We start from the raw sequence: 15,383 nt of genomic DNA on the forward strand, positions 1-15,383 counted from the left end.
TCCGCCGAGCGCCGCGGCCCCCCGTCTGCGTGCGTGTGTAGTATGTCTACCTTTGTAAGTCTCTGTCTTGCCTGGCGTGCCTGTTGGCGAGGATCTTGCAGTCGGGCAGCGACACGTCGGCCCCGCGCGGCGCCAGCTCCTCCAGCGAGGACTCCGCCGAGCGCCGCGGCCCCCGTCTGCGTGCGTGTGTAGTATGTCTACCTTTGTAAGTCTCTGTCTTGCCTGGCGTGCCTGTTGGCGAGGATCTTGCAGTCGGGCAGCGACACGTCGGCCCCGCGCGGCGCCAGCTCCTCCAGCGAGGACTCCGCCGAGCGCCGCGGCCCCCCGTCTGCGTGCGTGTGTAGTATGTCTACCTTTGTAAGTCTCTGTCTTGCCTGGCGTGCCTGTTGGCGAGGATCTTGCAGTCGGGCAGCGACACGTCGGCCCCGCGCGGCGCCAGCTCCTCCAGCGAGGACTCCGCCGAGCGCCGCGGCCCCCCGTCTGCGTGCGTGTGTAGTATGTCTACCTTTGTAAGTCTCTGTCTTGCCTGGCGTGCCTGTTGGCGAGGATCTTGCAGTCGGGCAGCGACACGTCGGCCCCGCGCGGCGCCAGCTCCTCCAGCGAGGACTCCGCCGAGCGCCGCGGCCCCCCGTCCTGCGTGCGTGTGTAGTATGTCTACCTTTGTAAGTCTCTGTCTTGCCTGGCGTGCCTGTTGGCGAGGATCTTGCAGTCGGGCAGCGACACGTCGGCCCCGCGCGGCGCCAGCTCCTCCAGCGAGGACTCCGCCGAGCGCCGCGCCCCGCCCGTCTGCGGACACACGCCCGCGGCTCATTGTAGGGAACACAGATATTTGGTCCTGACTCATGGGTGTTTTCTATGTATATAAGTATGTATTTATCTATATACGTATGTATATCGTCGCCTAGTACCCATAGTACAAGCTTTGCCTGAGGCTAGGTCGATCTGTGTCTTTTTCAAATGGGAAGGGTAGGCTGACATTTGTTTTTTTTTTTCATTCCATGCCATTTCAGACAATTTTTTAACAAAAATAACATGAATTCTAGTAGGCCAAAAAATGTCTCTTCGTTAGAATATCTCATTATAATAGATATAAAACACCAAAATATATAATATTATGTAATAAAATAAAAATAAAAATTGACTATCGTTGAGTTTCTTTATGTGAAACGGAACTCAATGGTAACAGAGTTTGACTCTACTTATCGACCGAATCGATTCCGTTCGTGTTAAATCTTTTCAGTCGCGTCCATATGTTCACAATATAAATCATCACCAATTGAATCGATAATATACCCTTTGCAGATTTAATCGGGAATCGTAAAAAAACGTTTCTAATTTGCATTGCCACAACACTATAATCACGTTTTGACATGTATTATCCTACGCTTCTCATTTCAAAAAGACTATAGATTTAACTATGTTGTTGGCTTCTCTGTTCCCAAAAGAACGTTGGTGAAACAAATGCCCAAAATTTCGATAAAGGCCTAAACTTCATCAGTGGTTTCCGCCAATGTTATAACCAAAACAAAACACATGATTGTAAGCTTAATTCAATGCCAATATAAATGCTAGTTGACCTCGGTCTATATATTTTTTTAACTCCTCGAAATAAGTAAATAAACATGGTTTACTGACAAATACAAAATAACTTTACTTTGCATGAAATATGGTACAAAAGATGGTCAGACAATATTATATAAAACTAAGTTTAGGCAATAGTCAAGGCATATATTATAATATTATATCACCTGCCTCAGTCAGAAGGTGACATATATTCCTCGATGGAATAGAAGGCCTTTTGTACGAGCCATGCTTTTAATTTCACTTTAAACGTTTTGGAAGGCAACTGTTTGATGTTATCATCCAGTCTATTATAGATGTTTATGCTCATACATAAAGTGTGTGTACAATGGTTTGCTGCAATAGGGACCGTGCGCGTTGGAGGGTCTGTCATCTTGTGGTCTGAATCGGAACCATAAACAGGCACATTTACACGTCAAGTGTTTTCTTGTGCATAGTAGGTTCTGCCATCTTGTGGGCTACATCGGAACAAAAAACATCACATTTACGCCTCGCGCCAAAAATCTGACGGCTCCTGTGATGCCTCCTATAGTTCATGCACGCTCCCTATAATATCAACATCGCAAATTGCTCTTATGCATTGCTTTTAAGCTATCAGCGCTCGATTTGCATGGCGCGAGTTTCCCCATAGAATGATGGCATATCTAAGCAGGGAGCAAACATAGCCATGGTACGCTTGTATGGCTGCTTTCTTACTACAAGTTTTTACCAGACAGGAGTCATTATTACCTTTGAACTGGCGGAACGCCTCGGCTGGTCCCGCCAAGCGCCCTCCCAACCGCTTCCCGTAGAACCCTATACATAATATAATTAATTTGGTTAGGGTAAATTAAATAACGACTCACTCAAAAAATTATTTTCGCAAAACATTCCTTTTCTAAATCGTATGTATGTCTCAATACCTCATGTGTGTTTGCAAGTCAAGTTTTTTCCCCTAAAAAAATATTTTATCGATATTTTTTCCATTTTTGTAATATCGAGGAGTATGTCGTTTTATTTCAAAAATATACATTAAACCTTAAAAATCAATTTGTGTAATAATGTCCTACAATATTTATCTATGTATGTATGTACCTGCGGGTCGTCCGGCTTGGCGGCGTGGTCGGGGCGCGCGTCCAGCCGGAACGAGGCGGGGCGCGCGCGCTCGCGTCGCGGGCGGCGCCCGCAGCCGCCCTGCAGGTCCATATTTCATTACATGACATATACTCAAACACAATACGGTGTCAGTAGAAATATGCACGTAATTCTAATTTTCGATACCAATTTTTTTTATACAGTATGGCAATTTAATCACCTGCAATAATTTACGGGGTGAATATATAGGTCACACTGAGCAAGTTTCACTATGGGACCAACCCCGAAATCGCGCGGTCTGACCTTGACATTTTCTATGGGAGAGTAAATTTTTTTTTTGGCGATTTTGGGGTTGCTCCCATAGTAAACGTTGCTCAGTATGACCTATATATTCACCCCGTAAATTATAGCAGGTGACTAAATAAACACCTTTTATTTGCCGCTTTTTTCATCTGGCAAGCTGGGTGTGCCAGATTATAGATTTGTATTGTATTCGGGCGATTTTCCGCAACTCGACGTCTTGCGCCTATTTTGCGTGATTATAGATTTACAGTAAGGTAAAATAGTGTTAGAAGAGAATATTAACTTCATTCCACAAAAATTTCAAAAAATGAGACTGTCAGCTCTTTTTATATTATTTGAAAATATATTCAACCATTCTATGCGACACGTCTCTTCACACTTTTTCCCCCTCTCAGAGATCAAAATAACGTAACATGTTTAGTAGAAATAACAAAAAATTTAGTAAAAAAATAAGTGATCTGTACAACTTAAAAAAAATAGCCCATTATTAGCAAATACTGGCTCTTTATACCTGTCTGGCGGGCTCCTTCCCGTGGCTCCTCGCCCGCATGTTGCGCTCCCGCCGCGCCGTGCCGGGCGCGCGCTCCTCGCTGCGCCGCCGGCTGTCCGTCGTGTCTTGTGTGTTGCCATAGGCTGAAAAACGTCGCGATTAAAAAACTACGGGTTGCACTCCGGGAGTGCCGGCAGAATTGAAAACTTGAATATTAACGTTGTGCATTTTTGATATTTTGGAATGGTTAGGGAATAATTTTGCACGAATTGCTTTAATTATCAGTATAAAAGTACTGTCATGTATGTGGTACAATATTCATTTATTGCGCTATCGTACAAAAATATGACAATTTATATTACATTAAAAATTTAAAACTTCAGAACTATTACAATTATTTAACATTTTAAAATGTTTATCTCTCAGAAAAATCAACTTCCACACCATATCAGGTCACGTGTCAGTCTTACGAATTTTGAATCTGACGAATCTGTCGGTCACGTGACCTGTCGAGAGTTTAAAAAAAAATCCCCGTTACAAAAACTGCACAGCGCCGCTAAAGAAGTTTTCACTTCAAAAATGCATTCAAAAACACCTAAATTCTATAGAACTCAGAATTTTGTATGTAAGATCACTAATAGTATTAGCTTGTATTTTATAACGTAATCTTGCCCTGATTTTGTATGTGATGTAGTGTCAGGCGTGACCATTTTAACCCTTTACCAGGCCAAGGGATATATATTTCCCACATGCGGCTCTTAGATAGATAGATAGAATACTCTTTATTGGCACACCTCAGTAAAAATATACAAGAAAAATAAACCATTGATTAAATTGCTCTTCAAACATGTGTTCTTTTTTCGACGAGTAAGACTGACATTCGATTGTCATTTTTGAACTGTCAGCCTGGTAAAGGGTTAAATGCGTATCAGATTCGTTTTTTTCAAAAATAGATGCCAACTCCACTTTGCCGGTAAAAAAATAGGTCGCGGAGTGCGTAGTTTATGGTCAGTTGAAAATTAAAAAGTTAAAAACATTTAAATCGTGAAATCGAGACTGCAATGTTGCATACAAATTTCCATTATTTTTCGAGTTCCAAACTTTTAGATAAAGTTGAAATAGCTATATCAAATGAATGCCTAATAGGCCCATTAAACAGCCAAACAGATGATCACTACTTACTAGTATAAAGTTGGTAACGCGACTATTTAGTTGTGTCAAATAGATTGGCGTATTATCATATATAAAAAATAGGCGGCAAAGCAAATCTTTTCAATTGTTTCTACTTTTTTCTGTAAAAAATATCGACCGGGTACAGAGGGCTTGGCGGAAAACAAAAACCATCGCAGCGCTTGATATAGCCAAAGTTGGCGAAAAATCTCGCGGTGTATTAGTACTTCTCAGTTAGTATGTTCGCGATAGACTCTTTGTGTAACGATGTAGGGAAACAACGTTGTCTAACGTTGCCTGATCCATTTGAAATATAATGAAACAATGGTGGGATGGTGTCTCTTTGACTGATCTACAAAAAAGTCCGCGATGGCATATATCTTTTTAGTTCAACATTTTTGCGCAAGATTTAGTGAACGGCTTGGGCGTCACGATCGATCGTATAACTCCAGCGCTCAATCAATTAAATTCGCTGAAAATGTCCTTGCGGCGGCGGGTCCACCTCGCGTGCGCGACGTTCCGCGTGTTGGCGCAGCGAGCGGCGCGCGCTCTGGCCGACAGGTTGGCACCGCCCGAGTATCGTGCGGCCGCGTTCACGCGGTGATTCCGCTACGCCGCCACTAACTGTTGGAATAATATCCCCCCACCTGTGGGCGAGGCTAAGAGTATCCGACAGTTCAAATCTAAGCTTAAAAAGTTGTATATGAATTATCAAAAGGAATTCCAGGATATACACGTGACCAGCCCGGTGAGGGATGCGTTCATAAAGTTAACTTTTAGGTAAATACTAATTTCATGAAACACATGTTATTTATTAATCTGTTCCAGTGTTAACTACCCCGTAAAAACCATTGTTACCTACTAAATGTTATTTTTTTGATGTCAATTGTATAATTCGTTAAATAATACCGATACCTCTCCAATTAGCTAACCAAGGGCGGGTTTAAATCCAGCAAGCTGTACCCGCACCTTTTTCATTGCTTATACGATCAAATTGTTGCACATTGTTGAGATAAATACTTACCTACTCTTCGTACCTAAGATGGACTACTTACCTACCTAACCTTTATACCTATGAACTGCTGTAAAAAGTAATGAAATAAACGTATTTGTATTTGAGTTTAAATTTTATTGAAGTTAGTAGAGCTTTGGTCGGTTGTAAGACAAGCAGAGGGAAAGAAAATATCTAAACTTACCGTTCGCGGCCTCCTCTTGCGTTCGTTCATGCGAATGTTCTCGAAGTAAGCCTGCTAATGACGCTAATGTGGCGCCAGGCTTGCCCGCGCTGGCTAAGCTGCCTCGTGTACCCGCTGTAAAACAAACAAAATACTTAATTACTTAAAAATGGCCCAGGGCTCCACAAAAGACGAGCGCTTTGGTATTTATTACTAAAGCATATGTACTAAAGCATCGGTAACAATGAAGGTATGAACAAAACGGCCAGACAGATAATTTCTTTCTCATTCCGTTCCCAAAATTTCGTTATGATTGGTCAAGTTTTGGAGGGGAAAACGTCAAAAACAAAACCTAGATTTCTGAGATTTTTTGCCTGGATTTTTCGCCTAAGCTGCAGGAGTGGTGTCCCTTTGGAGCCACAATAGCAGCGCCAATATTTTTTTATAGCGTCCACTCCGCCGCTCGAGCAGCCCTCTCCACAACGCCGGCGGGTCCTGCATATAATATATATATACCTAGCGAGCTCCTGGACAGATGTAAGGTGTTGTGCCGCGGCGTGCTGACGGCCCGCGCCGCGCCGGCCTCTGCGGCGGCCGCGTCCACTCCGCCGCTCGAGCAGCCCTCTCCACAGCGCCGGCGGGTCCTGCATACAATATATATATACCTAGCGAGCTCCTGGACAGATGTAAGGTGTTGTGCCGCGGCGTGCTGACGGCCCGCGCCGCGCCGGCCTCTGCGGCGGCCGCGTCCACTCCGCCGCTCGAGCAGCCCTCTCCACAGCGCCGGCGGGTCCTGCATACAATATATATATATACCTAGCGAGCTCCTGGACAGATGTAAGGTGTTGTGCCGCGGCGTGCTGACGGCCCGCGCCGCGCCGGCCTCTGCGGCGGCCGCGTCCACTCCGCCGCTCGAGCAGCCCTCTCCACAGCGCCGGCGGGTCCTGCATACAATATATATATATACCTAGCGAGCTCCTGGACAGATGTAAGGTGTTGTGCCGCGGCGTGCTGACGGCCCGCGCCGCGCCGGCCTCTGCGGCGGCCGCGTCCACTCCGCCGCTCGAGCAGCCCTCTCCACAGCGCCGGCGGGTCCTGCATACAATATATATATATACCTAGCGAGCTCCTGGACAGATGTAAGGTGTTGTGCCGCGGCGTGCTGACGGCCCGCGCCGCGCCGGCCTCTGCGGCGGCCGCGTCCACTCCGCCGCTCGAGCAGCCCTCTCCACAGCGCCGGCGGGTCCTGCATACAATATATATATATACCTAGCGAGCTCCTGGACAGATGTAAGGTGTTGTGCCGCGGCGTGCTGACGGCCCGCGCCGCGCCGGCCTCTGCGGCGGCCGCGTCCACTCCGCCGCTCGAGCAGCCCTCTCCACAGCGCCGGCGGGTCCTGCATACAATATATATATATACCTAGCGAGCTCCTGGACAGATGTAAGGTGTTGTGCCGCGGCGTGCTGACGGCCCGCGCCGCGCCGGCCTCTGCGGCGGCCGCGTCCACTCCGCCGCTCGAGCAGCCCTCTCCACAGCGCCGGCGGGTCCTGCATACAATATATATATATACCTAGCGAGCTCCTGGACAGATGTAAGGTGTTGTGCCGCGGCGTGCTGACGGCCCGCGCCGCGCCGGCCTCTGCGGCGGCCGCGTCCACTCCGCCGCTCGAGCAGCCCTCTCCACAGCGCCGGCGGATCCTGCATACAAAATTTTCATTTTTCTATTTCTCTACTGTTATCTATCATTCATGAACACTAATATAAGAATATACATGAATAATAAATAAATATTAACGGACATCCTTACAAAAATTGACTAAGCCCCACTGTAAGCTCAAGAAGGCATGTGTTCTGGATACTTAGACACCGATATAAATAATATACAATACTTTTCCTACGAGTCAACAAAAATAAATCTTAATTTAGGTAAACAAAGCAAAAGTATATGGCTAAGATACGCGAGCATCTCTTGTTACGCGCCCGGCCCGCCGAGGCCCGGCCGGTCGGCGACACCTTCTCGCAACTCATGAGGCCCTGGTACTTGCTAAATTCAATTTCTGGACAGTTTTCTCTCGATTTTGGCCACAGTAGCCTACGGAGACTAACAAGCAACGCTAAGCGGTCTTCGTAGTCTATGGGTGTTGCTATATTACGGGTGTCACATGCGTGTTTCTGACTTATGAAGTAATTGTTTTTACTATGCAACCAAATGAATATTTTGTAAGTTGTTAAAATGTAAATGGCGCCATTACATAAAAAAAAATTAAAACTAAATTGGGATGTGTCTGAAACGCGTCTTAAAAAAAGAGAAGCAGAATGAATGAATGTAATGTAATAATAATATTTTAAACATTCATCGTCATTTATATTGATTTATTTACAAATATTTGTTGATTTCATGCATTTAAATATTAAATAGAAGTACAGGGTATAATTTTTGAATAATGTAGTTAACATTTAATTTCGATAGTACTTGGTCTGAAAATGCGGAAGCTAAAATGAGAGCTTTTAACTGAATAATATTGCATATATGGCTGTTAGCCGTTGCTCAAAGTACAAATTAAAAAAAAAATACTTCAGCTATCAGCCTATGAAAGGTGAACTTTCCGAATAGGAGAGATGAAAAGTAATAGAAATACATAAAATAACATAAACTAACCTTTTACATAGTGCAGCGACTCTCGTTCTGATGGCTTTTACAGTAACTGGTCCGCCCAGTAGCGAACATAGCGGTGGAGACGTGTCGGCGTACGACGTGGTCAACGGCGACACGTAGATCGGGTAACCGATGGGCTGGTCGCACGAGGAGTTTATTATGTTGCGTAATGCCTGCGAATACGTCAACAAATCAACATTGAGCATCCTTGAGCATTGAGCATGTTGAACAAACACATGTTTCAAATTGGAAAGAAACAAGATGCGACATGCAGGTTCCGCCAGGAGTCAGAGGAGACTGCAATGCACATTATCTGTTCCTGTGGACCACTAATGTCAAAAAGAAGTACCCAATTAGGGTGGCACGTATTGTAACCCTATGAGTAGTGATGGTTAAGACTCGAGTCCTTTGAGTACTCTGCTTTGAAACTCGACTCAGTTTTTTAGACTCACATATTAAGTCTAAACTCAAGTTCTTTTCAACTTGTTAGAGACTCGAGTCTTTTGTAGGCACTTGAGAGAGCTCTCAATGTTTTTTGTTTGCAAAATTTCGAAATGCTTTGTATTTAAGTGATATTCACGGATTAGGCACACAAATTGTACAATAACGCATATTTTCTTTACTTTTATTTAGGTTAAACTTATGAAATTGTTGACGGAGTCTTTATTCGGAGACTCGAGTCCTTTTGAGTTCTCTTAAAAAAGACTCAATAAAAAACTCGCCTCGGGACTTAAAAAACTCGGAAGTTCTTCAAATTCAGACTCAAAAGGTTCGAGTCCTTACCAACACTACCTATGAGGTACAGAGCATTACGGCCCAAAGAATCCGGGATTTCCTGGATTCAACGGGCTTTACTAATGAACTTTAAAAGGGCTGTCACAATAGATCACCGCCTGGTCGTCGTGGCACTCAAAGGCCCAAAAATCCAATAATAATAACACTAAGCATAGTAAATTAAATTTTAGGGAGAAAAAAACATTGTTTTGCCTTTTAAAATAATTGATAAAAAGGCGGATAAATAGAACTGGGTTCATAAATTAGTATTTCATAAGAGTGTATTTACTACCACCTTTTCGGCGAAGGAAAACATCGTAAGGAAACCTGCATACATCTACGAAGAAATTCGAAGGTTTATGTGAAGTCCCCAATCCGCATTGGGCTAGCGTGGGGACTATAGCCCGAGCCCTTTCGCGCATGAGAGGAGGCCTGTGCCCAGCAGTGGGACATATATAGGCTGAATTATAATTATTATTAAGAGTAAAATATAAAAACTGGGAGCTTTATTCAGCATTTTTTTAAGCGAAATACAAAACATAAGTATGGAATTCTTCTCCCTTAAACTCGCACTCTGTGGCTCTCCATATAACACTAATAAAACCCACTCACTGCAATATAAGTAGCAAGACAACAACTGCGATATAAGACTATAACATAACGTGGTTTTGAGTGAATGTGAGAGCATTCAACAGCCAAAAGTTCGACGTTTACCGTGGGACAACGAGCAAAGCGAGTACTATTGTTACTTTTTAGTGTTACCAGTTAGCGTTTTGCATAGGCCTTCACTCCAGGTTCCGTTTCCTTAGATACTTTGACTAATTCATCTCAACCATACATGGTGCTTGTTTATCACTTTTATTCCTATTATAATTCCATTAGCAGAAAAAAACTCATTACTGCGATAAAAGAAACAGATCTGTAAAACATTGCGTCGAACGACCTACGTGTTGCGACAACGAGTGAAGCGAGCGCTGCAGTGTACAGCACTTATGGTATATTACCTATTATGGTATATACCTGTTTAGCGTTCTGTATGGACCCTCGCTCCGGGTTTCGGTTCCTCAGATAGACCAATTCTTGTTGCTGTCCAGCCCAGAGCCCGCGGACGCACTCGCGGTTCAACTTGATCACGCGGAAACCTAGATGGCGCTTGTTCAGCATTATTATTTTGTAGTCGTCGTTGCCTTCGTCCATTACGTGTCTGGAATGGAATAGTTACGTTATATCTTACTATAAGCATTATAAGTATATTTTAATATTCTTTATTTTATTTAAATTTAATTTAACAAGTGAATAGCTACAATACACATCTTATTGCAGCAGAATTATTCAATAAAATTATAATTTCGTAGTTTATGTGATAATTGAGGCATAACAAGTTAGTGCACCCTTACAAATCATATTTCGCTGTTATACGGTTTTCGGATTTCTAGAGCAAGATGATACTTAAGGGCAAGAAGGTGTGGCCCCACGGAGTACCCCCAGGTCTAGGTCACCTTAAGACACATAACGAGTCCACAATTTAGAATTCATATTTCGCTGCCATAAGGTTTTCGGGTAGCTGGAGTAAGACGGGACTTCGCTATACAGTGTGAAAAAAAAGAAGGGGTCCAGGAGAGAAAGTGCCTTAAAACCTTAAGTTGGCTCATTTTACTTAAAGGAAACACTGTATTTTTTTAAAAAGAAACAAAGCTGCTACATAATATTGCTTGCAGACTAAAAATTCCAAAAAATAAAAATTACCTACTTTATTCCACTAGTCGATGCAGTTAATGTTAAAATTTCTCCAAGAAACATTACGTCTTACACTCGTCTTCCGTCTACCGTACAAAATGTCCCTAAAATCGAAAATCGCCTCGTGGCAGATGACATTGACAGTGGAGTACCTGAGGGCGAGCAGGTGCGGCGCGCCGCGCAGCACGTTGTGGCGCCAGGCCGGCGCCGCCTCGTGGCAGATGACATTGACAGTGGAGTACCTGAGGGCGAGCAGGTGCGGCGCGCCGCGCAGCACGTTGTGGCGCCAGGCCGGCGCCGCCTCGTGGCAGATGACATTGACAGTGGAGTACCTGAGGGCGAGCAGGTGCGGCGCGCCGCGCAGCACGTTGTGGCGCCAGGCCGGCGCCGCCTCGTGGCAGATGACATTGACAGTGGAGTACCTGAGGGCGAGCAGGTGCGGCGCGCCGCGCAGCACGTTGTGGCGCCAGGCCGGCGCCGCCTCGTGGCAGATGACATTGACAGTGGAGTACCTGAGGGCGAGCAGGTGCGGCGCGCCGCGCAGCACGTTGTGGCGCCAGGCCGGCGCCGCCTCGTGGCAGATGACATTGACAGTGGAGTACCTGAGGGCGAGCAGGTGCGGCGCGCCGCGCAGCACGTTGTGGCGCCAGGCCGGCGCCGCCTCGTGGCAGATGACATTGACAGTGGAGTACCTGAGGGCGAGCAGGTGCGGCGCGCCGCGCAGCACGTTGTGGCGCCAGGCCGGCGCCGCCTCGTGGCAGATGACATTGACAGTGGAGTACCTGAGGGCGAGCAGGTGCGGCGCGCCGCGCAGCACGTTGTGGCGCCAGGCCGGCGCCGCCTCGTGGCAGATGACATTGACAGTGGAGTACCTGAGGGCGAGCAGGTGCGGCGCGCCGCGCAGCACGTTGTGGCGCCAGGCCGGCGCCGCCTCGTGGCAGATGACATTGACAGTGGAGTACCTGAGGGCGAGCAGGTGCGGCGCGCCGCGCAGCACGTTGTGGCGCCAGGCCGGCGCCGCCTCGTGGCAGATGACATTGACAGTGGAGTACCTGAGGGCGAGCAGGTGCGGCGCGCCGCGCAGCACGTTGTGGCGCCAGGCCGGCGCCGCCTCGTGGCAGATGACATTGACAGTGGAGTACCTGAGGGCGAGCAGGTGCGGCGCGCCGCGCAGCACGTTGTGGCGCCAGGCCGGCGCCGCCTCGTGGCAGATGACATTGACAGTGGAGTACCTGAGGGCGAGCAGGTGCGGCGCGCCGCGCAGCACGTTGTGGCGCCAGGCCGGCGCCGCCTCGTGGCAGATGACATTGACAGTGGAGTACCTGAGGGCGAGCAGGTGCGGCGCGCCGCGCAGCACGTTGTGGCGCCAGGCCGGCGCCGCCTCGTGGCAGATGACATTGACAGTGGAGTACCTGAGGGCGAGCAGGTGCGGCGCGCCGCGCAGCACGTTGTGGCGCCAGGCCGGCGCCGCCTCGTGGCAGATGACATTGACAGTGGAGTACCTGAGGGCGAGCAGGTGCGGCGCGCCGCGCAGCACGTTGTGGCGCCAGGCCGGCGCCGCCTCGTGGCAGATGACATTGACAGTGGAGTACCTGAGGGCGAGCAGGTGCGGCGCGCCGCGCAGCACGTTGTGGCGCCAGGCCGGCGCCGCCTCGTGGCAGATGACATTGACAGTGGAGTACCTGAGGGCGAGCAGGTGCGGCGCGCCGCGCAGCACGTTGTGGCGCCAGGCCGGCGCCGCCTCGTGGCAGATGACATTGACAGTGGAGTACCTGAGGGCGAGCAGGTGCGGCGCGCCGCGCAGCACGTTGTGGCGCCAGGCCGGCGCCGCCTCGTGGCAGATGACATTGACAGTGGAGTACCTGAGGGCGAGCAGGTGCGGCGCGCCGCGCAGCACGTTGTGGCGCCAGGCCGGCGCCGCCTCGTGGCAGATGACCAGGCGGGCGGAGTGGCACGCGATGGCTGAGAACAGAGCTGAGCTGCTGCAGTACTCTTCGGGGAACATGAAGTGGTCCTGCAACAAACACATAGTAATATACAGTATCTACTCGTAAACTAACGAGAAACATAAAATTAAATCATATTTAGATCAGAAATATGAGTTCATTTTAAACACGCTTTTATTAGGTCGACCTGTATGTAACTAACTACATAAGTATGTAATGGAATCTAAGGTAACTAATTCAACTATCTTCCAAGGATCGTAGCGTCATGAAAATTGGCAGCTGTATGTAGTTCTGATGACAATACAATAATATGGTACTGCTGAACTGATCTGGCGATGGAGCCGGAAGATATGAACTGGAACTTCATGATGGAACATCGTATCATAGCTGTGTTTGGATTTGTTAGAAAAGTCTTGTAATGAAGTTTGACCACGATTAGGTTTCAAGGTCTGATGATGAAGCCGGAAGATAGGCACTGGCATTATATGATGGAATATCGTATCATAAGCGTGTTTTTCTAGTGTTTTTTGAACTATTAATTTATTAACAAGCATAAACGTATGCGAACTTAGAATAAATTTAAAAGTGGAAAAATTACTGCCTCTGGTGAGACTTGAACTCACGGCCTCTGGATCGAAACTCCAGCGCTCTGCCAACTGAGCAGCTGAGCGCTAGAGTATCGATCCAGAGGCCGTGAGTTCAAGTCTCATCCTCTGGATCTCATCTCAAACCCTGTTTATTTCGTTACTGCTACTATGTCGGCTAATTCATTTTAATTATCTTATACCTTTAAACGAGCAATTCTTGTATATATATATAATATATATATTTCTGTGATCTCGAAAACGGCTCTAACGATTTCGCTGAAATTTGGTATATGGGGGATTAGTCTTATGTTTGGGAAAACGCGTGTTTTCGAGTTTTCATGCGTTTATGGTCGCTAATTTCGTGTTGCCGGCCACTGTCCGTCTGGCCCAGCGGGTTAAGACGCGGATGGCTAGAAACGAGTGTTACGGGTTCGAATCTCGCCCGGTGACTAATTTTTTTTTTTAATATATGTTCAAGTTTATATATATATTTTTTAAATTTCTATTGTTTTAGACAAGTTTAATTTGGTAAAAAAATGTAGTTAAGATTATCACCAATACACCACCATATTACAATAAATAGATATAACCGAGCAACGCTCGGACGCCCAGGTACTTTATTTAAAATACAAGCAAAAGGGCGCAAGGAGCGCTGTTCTTATGGCATTTTTATTAAAAAAGGAAGTTATTCTTAAATAATGCAAAATCGGGTAAAGCAATTCATAATCTAGAATCATGAAAACTAACCTGATGCAGTTTCAAAGCCATCCTTATGGCGGGTGCCAGCACGGAGTGTAGCAGTGTCATATCGGTGAACACCCACTCGTCGCGCGCGCAGGTGATTCGGAAATCGCCCTTGAACAGCGAGTGTAGACCGTACAGGAAGAACTCCACGCTAGAACAACACAATAGTTATTTACAGTACATATGGGGCTACTTTATAGCACTAGTGCGAGAAGTAGCATATTACGTTACTGTGTCGAACATTTAAAGGGCCATATGTACTGTAAAACGTTGTACGATACATGTGCGAATAGGTAATTCGCAACTCGTGTCGATTTAAAACACTCCCTTCGGTCGTGTTTTAATTTATCGCCACTCGTTTCGAATTTCCTATTTTTCGCACTTGTATCGTAATGTACTATTTCACCACACCAACTGGTAAAGGTCCTTTTGATTCATAATTTTAAAGCTAATACGGGACTTAATCGCGTAAACTTACGTTTATTATATGGCCTGACGTTTCGAACGTGACGTTACGTTCGTGGTCACAGGCAGACTGGCGAGGAATTGTATCAACATCTTGCTGTTCGGGTTTTGCGAACTATCCGCACTTCAATTTCAATTTATTTATTTGCAACCAAGTACAAAACACATACAACTTAATGCTGATTAAGAACTTGATCTTGATTATTCGCTTGTAGGCTAGGGTTGTCACTTTGTCTACACACAACACTCACGAGATCCGATGGTATGTGTTGGAGTGAATCAAGAGGGCCTTTACCAGTTGGTGTGGTGAAAATATATAAAGTATTGAGTTAGGTGGCAGTACCTTGCACGAGCGCTGCACGATCAACTTAAGATTGGGTTTTTAGTTTTTACTGTGTGGGCGTTAAGCCGAATGTTTTATGTTTTTCTTAATGATTTTATGTAACAACTGTAAACAATAACCCCCTTATTCATAAGCCCTTTTTATGGTTCCGTAGCTAAATGGCAAAAAACGGAACCCTTATAGATTCGTCATGTCCGTCTGCTTGTCCGATTATGTCACAGCCACTTTTTTCCGAAACTATAAGAGCTATACTGTTCAAACTTGGTAAGAAGATGTATTCTATGAACAGCATTAAGATTTTCATACAAAAATAGAAAAAATAACAGTAAATTTTGGG

General features: G+C 46.2%; 1 protein-coding gene across 1 annotated transcript in view; it reads right to left on the bottom strand.

Moving 5' to 3' along the window:
• LOC133525882 (uncharacterized) overlaps positions 1-15,383 on the bottom strand; it is a 69,378-nt gene that overhangs the window by 18,500 nt on the left and 35,495 nt on the right. The window contains exons 17-27 of the mRNA XM_061862292.1: positions 14,242-14,389; positions 12,824-12,975; positions 10,245-10,428; positions 8,454-8,623; positions 7,066-7,492; positions 6,310-6,760; positions 5,815-5,928; positions 3,470-3,591; positions 2,656-2,754; positions 2,311-2,376; positions 659-786 (exon numbers count right to left, since the gene is read on the bottom strand). Coding sequence (XP_061718276.1) covers positions 659-786; positions 2,311-2,376; positions 2,656-2,754; positions 3,470-3,591; positions 5,815-5,928; positions 6,310-6,760; positions 7,066-7,492; positions 8,454-8,623; positions 10,245-10,428; positions 12,824-12,975; positions 14,242-14,389 — 2,061 coding nt within the window. The remainder of the gene's footprint in view (positions 1-658; positions 787-2,310; positions 2,377-2,655; positions 2,755-3,469; positions 3,592-5,814; positions 5,929-6,309; positions 6,761-7,065; positions 7,493-8,453; positions 8,624-10,244; positions 10,429-12,823; positions 12,976-14,241; positions 14,390-15,383) is intronic.

Source organism: Cydia pomonella, chromosome 15 (assembly GCF_033807575.1).
Source record: "Cydia pomonella isolate Wapato2018A chromosome 15, ilCydPomo1, whole genome shotgun sequence".
Classification (NCBI taxonomy): Eukaryota; Metazoa; Arthropoda; class Insecta; order Lepidoptera; family Tortricidae; genus Cydia; species Cydia pomonella.